General features: G+C 35.8%; 1 protein-coding gene across 3 annotated transcripts in view; it reads left to right on the top strand.

Annotated features, from left to right (window-relative positions):
* The first annotated feature begins 9,748 nt into the window (after positions 1-9,748).
* Positions 9,749-10,728, top strand: part of parp8 (poly (ADP-ribose) polymerase family, member 8) — a 31,573-nt gene continuing 30,593 nt past the window's right edge. Inside the window, exons 1-2 of one of the 3 annotated variants that reach the window (XM_048188228.1) lie at positions 9,749-9,846; positions 10,059-10,705. In XM_048188228.1, the coding sequence (XP_048044185.1) occupies positions 10,615-10,705 (91 nt within the window). In that variant the 5' untranslated portion in view covers positions 9,749-9,846; positions 10,059-10,614. Of the gene's footprint in view, positions 9,847-9,944; positions 10,706-10,728 lie in introns of those variants that run through there. The other 2 variants (XM_048188230.1, XM_048188229.1) reach the window with 2 other exon arrangements.

Raw genomic sequence — 10,728 nt, 5'->3', positions numbered from 1 at the left:
GTGGCTCTTTGCCCACCTAACCGTGACATCATTGCACATATGGGATATAAATGCTCATTCAACATATTGTTTTTGGATAAAGGGTAATTTTTTCACCGATCCCTTCATCCTTAGACTTTTAATTTTGCGAGACATCAAGTCCCAGATTGCTAATGTTGTTTATGCCAGAAATATTGTAGAACTGAGCCACCTGAATAAAAAAGGTCCGTCACACACACACGCACACACATTTACTTAGCTATTTACAGTAAATGGTGACATTCCACAGAAGTAATGGTTTTTATATACAAACTGTATATTCCATCCCCTTACACTAACCCTACCCCTAAACCCCTAAACCCTACCCCTAAAATTGTTCAAAAAGCCTTTAATTACTTTATTTTTATATAATTTTTACAAATTAGGATATCCCTAAAGGGAGGTTTTTGGAAATTTGGTCAGGTTTTGGTCACTTCTGGGTACAAACTTGTCCAAATTTGTTTTGTAAGCCATTTGGACACACTACCTGTGTCCTCGTAAACCATGTTTACGTGGAATTACCCATGTCATTATACACTTGTGTTTTCATATATGCAAGCATACAAATATGCTGGGTTTTTGGGGACTTTCCATAGACATGATGATTTTGATATAATACAAACTGTATATTCTATCTTCTAACACTACCCCTTATCACAACACTCACATAAAACTTTCTGCATTTTTACATAAAAAAAAAAAACACCATTTATACTGAGAGGATACTCATAACTGATCATAATTCCCATTACATACCAGGGCAATAAAGTTTTCTGGGAAAAAAACAAAACAAAAAGGTTATTAAATGAAAAGATTCATTATTTCATATAAAAAGCCAATTTCCTGGGTGCTGTTGATAAGGGCAAATACATTAAATATGTGTCAAATATAAATGTATAAGGCAAAAAGTCTTTTGAAGCAGAAGTGACTCCCAAAACGGACCTGCAGCAAATATTCTGCTGAATGATTAAGTGCTGAAGACAGACTTGTGTCTCAAAATATCCATCCCAAAACCTTTGATGGTGATGGAGAAAGAGGATTATTGGTAAATTGGATGTATCCAGCCTCTTAAACACTTTATCTAGCTTGCAGACCTGATAATAAAGAGCATCAGAGTGCATATGCACTCTCACAGTCACCAGCTGTTTGACTCACTGTGAAATTAGGATTAATGAACTGATCATGAGTTCAGCAAGGAGTCAACTCAAATATGTGGGTCTCCCCACAAAAACAGGAAATACTGCTCTATTATCCACCTGCTTCATTTGTCCGTTTTCTCTCTTTTTTCAAATTCTTCCCTTATCTTGTGCCAGCTGGCAGTAGACACATATACTTATCTCGTATGTGTTTATTTTAACACAGTGCTTCCTGCAGGGCTCTATCAGTAGAATTCCCCTTCAAAATATGTTGCATTGAAATTCACCAGGGCTCTTTTATCACCCTCATAATGGTGAAATCATCGAAAGGAGCACTGAATGATGTGTTGATGGCGGTGCAGAGAAGAATCATTAACAAAGTTCTGCATTGCACATCAGCGGCGCTGATTCCATCAACACTGCATTGAGATGAGGTGCCATTTAGGTGAAAGAGAAAATGATGAGTGTGTTTGTATTCATCAGAACATGCACTAAATCCTCAATCACACAGTGTATGTAGAAAGGGGAAATACATTTGAGGCTCAATGCAGGAAGATGGATTTTCCTGCCAGAGCAGTCATCAGCCGAGGCCTTGCCTGCTTCAGCACAGCTGGGCTAGTGGGGTCTCCTTGGAGCAGCTCCAGACTGGTGAGCCACCAGCCAAAGTCCGGATGGAGCTGTTAATCAAAGTGCCACTAACGCAGCCATCCATCTTCAGGCTGGACGAGCTGCTATGGCCTAAACCGTGCCTCTCTACAGCTTTTCCTCTCTGGTGTGAACAGAATTTCATGTTTCATGAATGCAAATGGTTGACGCTAATTTAGAAAAACTAAAATAATAATCATTTATTTAATGAAATGGTTGTTTGTCATTATTTCGATCGGTAAAACAATAATAGCTGTAAATCAATGTAAATCTGCAGTTTCCTTTACAAAAAAGTACTGTGGCACTACCATGGTACAGTAATGAGATCAGATTATTACCATATTATCATATTCATGTATTATGTTAAATAACATTGTTATTTCTACTTAAGTGTACATGTACTAAAAAACTCCCCCAACATGCTATTAAGGCAACACCATGTTAAAAAAACATTTTGTTAATTACATTTTTTTTCTGCATGAGAGAACCATGTGGAAATTGTATATTCAGACTGGAATGAAACCAGTGTTCAGTGTTCATAATGTCAATGTGAGAAGAATGATGGGTGTGAGCGCAGCGAGAGAACCCAGCAAGCAATAGCCGTCATTTCACCGTCTCGGTTAACTATAGACCCGATATAGTCCGGCTATGTGTAACCCACTTTTAGCCAAAATAATCTTTCATTTGGTTACATGTCGTTTTTGCCAAAATAACTTGCGAGTTGTATGATATTGCATCATGTAAGTGAAGTCAACAGTGATTACAAGGTGTTTGGTTTCACATCTTTGACATGTTATATTGTGTAGGCTGTGCGTAGCCACGATTTAGCTCGTAGTAAGACCGGCTATTTGTAGCCCCCATATAGTCAATCCTGATTTATTGTAGTTTTTGGACAGGAAGTGCATGAGATGGTTGATATCTCATCATGTTCGCAATGTCAATGATTTCTACAAGATTTAAGTGGCATTTCATGACATGGTCTATATGTAGTCACGATTTAGCTCTGAATTGGATAGGCTATGTGTAGTCTGCTTTTAGTCCACCCGGCGAAATCGAGGCAATTTATAGTCTAGTTTTTACGGCTTGGCTATAGCCCTGATTCAGACCGGTCCGTGTACGTTTTGATAGTTTGTTTTCCAATTTGAAATGAAATACGCAGAAACGAGAAAACGGTCGTTTCCCGTTTTTTCGTTTGTTTAAAAAAACGGGAAAACGAGATTTTGACTCGATTTTCGTTTTTTCGGGTCACGGATAGAAAACGGAAACACGACTTCAAAACTCGTTTTCCACATGTGGGCGGTCATTACACGCCCCTTTCAGCCGATTGGTCAATCAAATCTGAGCCAGTGACGTCATCTTCAGTTCGTTCAACAAAATAATAGTCCTCTGCCGCTATATCAGTAGATGTCATAAATCGGCTTTCTTCTGTGCAACCTATAACGCGTATTTCACAGAAATATGTTTGCACAGATAAAAAAAAAAAAATAATAAAAAAAAAAGCTTTAAAAAACTACATAATTAAGTCTGTTTTTAAGCTGTCATTGTGTTTTTAAAATGTAAAATGTAAATGCCTCAACATCTGTTACCAAGCACATGACATCCTTTGGGCTAATACCACCGATCAATAGGCTATAGCTACATAGACTATTCTCTATAGATCAGTGGCTGCACTCATTTTTTTTTTTCTTATTTTAATGTTTTGTTTACATTTTATACATTTAAGTTCAATCATTTAGCAGACGCATTAGACTATGCAGTCATATTAGAAAATAGGCTATCCACTAGGTGGCAACACCTAATAACGGTATCACCATCGGGGGGCTTTTTAGTTTTCCTTAGCTTATAAATGGTCATACAGATTTTATCTCTTAAATTAAACACTTTTATGAACACAGTGAACATTATTATATGTCACAGTTTACTTGCTATCCTCACTTTTTCTGTCTTTCCTTCGCTTTTGAACGAATTAGCTATAAATGGCCATGAACATTTTACTTTCAATTTCAATTTAACGGCTATTGGCGATTCTGCGTCAATTGCTTTAGTGGACAACAGCAAAACAAAAACTCTCGTATATTAAACATAGAACTTTTATTATCTTTGTAATTATTTTATTATCTTTTATCATTTTTGTAATTATTTTATTTTGTAAATATTCGTGGCTTAAACAGCGGGAAAATTTACTGTATGCAGTTCTGTGGATGTTTTGAAAAACTTAAACTAAACGAAAATTATTGTTGCCTTGTCAATATAATTTCTGTTTTTTCCCCCTGACTTTCAACTGATGCGATCATCATCATTTCATTAACCGACAAGATTATAGTAAATTAGAATTAAACGAAATTTGATAAATGTCTGTGAATCATTAAAAAAATCCCAGGGATTTAGTTTTAGCCTACATGAACAAATAGCAGAATAAACAACAGAACATGAGGATTCATCATCATCACGCACCTGCCGCGCTTCTGTGAACAACAAATGATTCAATTATATAAAAGGAATAAATAGCCTATGTCTATGCGCGAAATTTATTTCACTTAATTAACATATTACCAAAATGAAAGGTTTCCTTTCTGTGAACTTCTCAAAAATGAACCGACACTCATATTGTCGCATTTTTTCCCTGAGACGGCAGAAAATGTCTTTATTTTACGAACAATGTTTTGTTTTTATTGTGAGTGTACAAAAATAATAGGCCTATTTAACCCTTCACAGATTCGAATGGTGTTACATATATTTGACCATAAATGTCTGAGTATTTTAAGTTGTTTCCGCTTTTATAAGAAAATTCAAGTGAACGCGTCGGCGCCTCACGCACACACAACATCAGTTTTAGTAACTTGACATCACAGCCTGTTAACTGTCAAAATAACATACATTCAACCAAATCTAAAAAGTTATACTGCTAATTTTAAGTAGTCTGTGTAGGCTACAATAAAAGCGTTTAAATAATAAATATAGTTTAGCCTCCAAATCGTGAATACTGAAACATTTGGATTTGTGTCAAATTAGAGAGGTAGTTATAACGCCGGTTTCTGTTTTTAGTTCAGCTTTAAATTAATTTGTTTTGGCTTAACATTTATATATTATTTTTGTCATAACTAAAATAGCTATGTAGCTGTAATTTTGATCTTTAATGTTTGATCTTTACATATTCCCTCAATCTTTTAACCAGGCTATTAACATTAGCCTATAATTCAGCAGGCAATGTTAGGCTATATAAAATAAATAAATAAAGAGAGATGAGCAATTGTTCGTTTTTCCAAATTGCTTACACTACTTATTTATTGTGATTTATTCTATTTATTCAAAATAGAATAAAATAAAAACTGTAGTTTTTTTTAATCTGTGCTTTTCATCCGCTCCTCTGTGTGTGGGTAGTGCAGTTTCACTATGCATATTAAACTACAAACAGCATTACAACAGTATGTGTGCTGATTAACATTTCTGAAATAAATATTTCTGTGAAATACGCGTTAGGTTGCACAGAAGGAAGCCGCAGAGGACTATTATTTTGTTGAACGAACTGAAGATGACGTCACTGGTTCAGATTTGATTGACCAATCGGCTGAAAGGGGCGTGTAATGACCGCCCACATGTGGAAAACGAGTTTTGAAGTCGTGTTTCCATTTTCTATCCGTGACCCGAAAAAACGAAAATCGAGTCAAAATCTCTTTTTCCCGTTTTTTTTTAACAAACGAAAAAACGGGAAACGACCGTTTTCTCGTTTCTGCCTATTTCATTTCAAATTGGAAAACAAACTATCAAAACGTACACGGACCCAGACCAATGAGTGTAACCAAAATAGTGTTTATTTTCGACCACAAAGCTTGTGGGATTCTTGATATGCTTGCATTTATACATAAATATGCACGTATAATATACATTTATATGCAAGTATATATTTGAAACAGCATATTTTTGCTGTCACACAATCCTACATTCTACGATATCATATATATATATATATATATATATCTCAGGGTATAGCCAAACCATAATTTAATTATAATTATATACCACACACATATATGACTGTATTTAATTTTAAGTTAATTAAACATTTACAATTCTCAACCGCTAGATGGCAACTGTGGCTCTACTGAGACATGACCACTGGCAACGCGAGACTTGAACGTTAGCTCTCGATCACTGTTGCCAGATCTCGCGATAAACATTTCCGCATTTTACAACCGTTGGAGACGGAGAGCAAGCAACAGCAAATGTTAAAGCAAATTCTTTACTGCTTTTGGTCATGTAAGTATCTGTGTTTTTCATTTTGACATGTGTTTATTATTTATGTACATTATGTGTAGGAACCGTGACATTTTAGCGGGTAACAGTGCAGACAGTAAAACGTGGTTAGATTAACATACATGCACATGTACTGTAGTGTTTCCTTGTGCCCTAAAACTCTGTAATTATCTAAATACAAGGGGGTAAACATGAAACCTGTGCACCCTACTATTATTTGTTATGGAAGCCTTGTATATCTTTTAATCTTTTGATCATTATGGCATAAAAATATGAGTTTTTGATTTGGCAAGGCAAGTTTATTTTGTATAGCACATTTCAACAACAGTGTTCAAGGTAATTCAAAGTGCTTTACATAAAACATGGAATTTATGGAACTAAAAATTAATCAGGTTGTTTTATAAACCAAAAATATTGTTAACATTTTTTATTTAACTTTTTTTTTTTGTTAATGTTTTATATTTTTATTATGTTACACTTTGTAATTTTCTTGTAATGTTTATTTGTATTGTATTTGTAAAATTTAATTTATTATTTTTTTTATCATTGTGCATTATCTTGAGTTCTTTTTCTAAATAAAACCTTTTATATTTAATTTGTTTGGACGGATTGTCATTTATGAGAACCTGTTATATTTAAGTGAAAAGAATCCTTTAGCCATTATTTTGTTGTCTATTGCATGTATAGATGTAATCATTCATTAGTAGTGTAATTGATGACTAGTCTATTTTTGGGTTATGGTTAGACGTCTATTAGATTTTCACTGACAGCCCAAATTCAGCCTTATTTTAGCCTAGACCCGTATTAACCGTCTATTAGACATAAATATGTAGTTGTCTAATAATCGTCTAATTGATGACTAGTCTACTCTTGGGTTATGGTTAGACGTCTATTAGATTTTCACTGACAGCCCAAATTCAGCCTTATTTTAGCCTAGACCCATATTCACCGTCTATTAGACATATATATGTAGTCGTCTAATAATCGTCTAATTGATGACTAGTCTATTTTTGGGTTATGGTTAGACGTCTATTAGATTTTCACTGACAGCCCAAATTTTGCCTTGTTTTAGCCTAGACGGCCGGGCTATGTTTTGACGGCTATTAGACGTCTAATAGACATAAAATTGCTTGCTGGGAAGGGTGATGAAGTGTGTTGTGATCTGTTCATATTGATTGCATGACCCGTTACACAGCGTGTAAAAGCTTTGTTGCTCTATAGGTGAAATGCAATGTTTAAACAATGTGTTTGAGGTGATAGTGTATGCCAGATTCATTGTGGACAATGTGGAAACAGCTTGTCACATAATGAAGCCTTGTTTGCTAATATTCAACATGACTTTTATTTTGGAGTTATCTGCTATCAAATAGAGACGTTCAGTTCAGCAAGGAGTCAGCTGTTGAAAAAATGTCAGCTCAAAAATGTAATCTGCTATCAAATAAAGCTGTTTTAAATGAGAGGTCACACAGACACTTGTGACAGGTAGGATTCACTTATGGAACTGCACATTCAATTCTATAGAATCTGCAAATGAGACTGTTAAAAGCTCTGAAAGTGTTCAATGCGATTAAGGCCATTATATGATTGTTTTACGAAGCACATGTGATTCAAGTTGACAAGATGGCTTTCTCCAATGATACAAATGCCAAGGCTGTCATTTCCTTTAACAGTCTCTGGTAATGACATCACTTTACTGTGTCCATGCAGTGTGGGATGGAAATAAAATAAAAATAAATAAATAAATAAATAAATATATATATATATATATATATATATATATATATATATATATATATATATATCAGGGTCTGTATTTATGTAACATTCTTAAAGATCTTCTTAACTGACATTTTTTTCTTATTTCTAATTTAAGAATAATAATCGTATTTCTAATATTGTATTCCTTAAGAACATTAACCTCAAAAACATGTCTGTATTCCTAAAAACATTTAAGAACATTCTTACCTTTGTTTGTAAGCTTGTTCTAAAATTTAAAAAGAGTTTGAATTCCTGAAAATATAGAGTATATTTTTGAGAATATTTTTGAAAATCTTCGTAAATAAGTATGTATTTTTTATTTCTCAATTTAAAAAATGCTAAAAAAAAAAAAAAGCCAACCAATTTTGGGTTCATTTTAAGCCAGCCATATAGTGATTTTTAATCAATAGTTGAGTTAAATAAACTGCTTCACAAATGAGGGCCAATTCAACTAAGGATTTGCACAAATGATTAACATGACGGCAGTTTAATCAACTTCACAGCAACTACATAAATGTATCTACTAACCGTTCAAAAACGTCCAGTTACACTTCTTCCTAAGACTCTCCAAGGCTGAACACCATAGAGTACCTCAGGGATGACGTGTTTTTGTAGGCCAACCCAGAAGTTAGCGGGGCACGGGTTCCCTCGATCGAAAGCCTATGCATTTTTCTCATAGACTTTTGGAAAGTCGCAAAAAATGAGCTGTTTAACAAAGGGTTATGACACTTACACGTTTTGTCTGTCAAGATAATCTTTACAAGTTAACACAACATTTATAGATTTTGAAGCCTAAATAAAGTCGTCAGATATAAAAGGCTAACAGTAGGCTATAAACGGACTACAGCACACCATAGTCGCGGATCAACGTCGTCACCACCAAGCTTCCTCAAACTTTATTTAAAACATGTTCGCTGATTATGATCTGCGCTGTGTATGAATACTTATCCACTTTTTCATGAGAAATGCTGTCCAAATGTCCTGTTTGTTATGATGACGTCTAAAGTCCCCACCAAAGGAAGTAGTCCCTTTTAGCAACTTGTTAGCAACCGCCGTTTTTCGAGACGCTTTTTAAAAGGTTTAAAAAATCACAAGCGGGTTATAACTGGTGTGTTTTATATCATAGATCAAAACATGAAAATATTTAGAAGCTTTATTAACCACAAACCTTATTTCATGCGATTTACCAAAAACCCATTAAAAAAACTCATTGACTTTAGGGCGATGGAACCGGAAGTCTGGACCTCACTTCCGGGTTTTGCCTACAAAAACATGTCATCCCTGAGGTACTCTATTATTGGCTGCTTGAGATTCTCCAGCTTTGTTGTTGTTGAGCTGTTAAAGCTCCGCCCTCTTCTTGAGAGCGTGAGACAGCTCATTTGCATTTAAAGGGACACAAACCGCATGTTTTTGCACACACCCAAATAGGGGCAAATTTGACAAGCTGTAATAAATGATCTGTGGGGGACACATTCTGGGGACACCAGAGACGTATATTACATCTTTATCTGAACCGCTGGGTTTGTCCATATTTAACCCAACTTGGGTTGTTTTTAACCCATTATTTTTAAGAGTGATATAGCACCTTTCTAGAGCAAAGTGTTTTACATCCAAATATACAGTAGAAGTAAAATCCCTCGCCAAATATACAATGGAAATCAAAATAAGAGTGACAGACATGAAAAATAACCTTTTAAAGTTAGAATAACCACACTAACTTGTCTTAAAGCCCCAAAGGTAAAATATTTAATGAACTTATTGATTCAAGCATAGCTACATACAATACATATTACTAATTGATAATGTAAACAATGATCGATCATGATTATGTGTGACATGATTTTTTCCTGGATTGGAAATTCAGTAACTCAGGCTCAGCATTTGCCTCCTGCTCTGAGCAGGGTTTCTCTCATCAGTGTGTGTGACATGCAAAACCCGGAGCGGATCGAGCTTCAGCCGATTGATTACAGAAGGCAGAAATATTTGTCGCTCCACTCATCTATTCACGTGCGGATTTCAGTCTGCGGGTTGATAGGTGACACACAAACTCTGATGATGCATAAATTACCTGCTTTGTTTATTGAACTGTTGTATGAAAGAATCACTTGCATTGTTGCTGTTGTTCTGAATAAGAACCACAGCGATGCTCGCGTGATTGCTTAGAAATAATACGCAATTAATTGTTAATTAGTAAATAAACAGCTTGTTATTCCATGGCTAAATAGCATGTTTCTTCTCAATCTGAAGCCTGTAATCCTGAGCAGATCCAGAGTGCTGGACAGTAGCAGTGGGCGCGTGGGGAGAAAAACACGTCCATGACATCATCCGCCTTGTTGTGATTCCCGATCCCACCGGGTTCATCTCGTGGATGCAATCACAGGATTCCCACACTGATCCCCCCCGTGTGCAACTTCAGCTCTTCAGTAACGGTCTGACGCTCACGCCCGCGTTGGGTTTACTTTAAGACTTGCGATATCTTTTTGCGCTCTTGCCTTTGCTTTCGACATCGCCATTGTTGGGTTCAGCAGAGTTATGAGGACGACTGAGAGATGCTTCCGGTGTAAAAGTGATATCTTTATGAAAGCTGTCGCGAGGAAGAGCTGTCCGCTGTGCTCATGCGATCGAGGCTATTGTTAGACGAGATGAAACGGTGTCGGTTGGCGTGACACACCTGGGATTGTTACAGAAGACCTCCGAGCACGTATTTCTACTGTTCCCCACATCCATCGTGCCTGCAAGCGGAAAGGATTCGTTTGTTTCGCCGAATATTAGTTAGAGAAGCCATTCTAGTGTATGTTATTTCATGGGGATGTGTTCAAGGCAAGAGAGGATTCAAAAAGACGTCGACATCGTAATTCAAAGGTGTAAGGCAGAGAAAGACTGCCTGTTTTCTGGTGAGTTTCCATTGTCTCTTATT

This window comes from Megalobrama amblycephala, linkage group LG4 (genome assembly GCF_018812025.1).
Source record: "Megalobrama amblycephala isolate DHTTF-2021 linkage group LG4, ASM1881202v1, whole genome shotgun sequence".
Classification (NCBI taxonomy): Eukaryota; Metazoa; Chordata; class Actinopteri; order Cypriniformes; family Xenocyprididae; genus Megalobrama; species Megalobrama amblycephala.
Note: the sequence above shows the minus strand (reverse complement) of the source record. Positions and strands in the feature narration are given on the sequence as shown.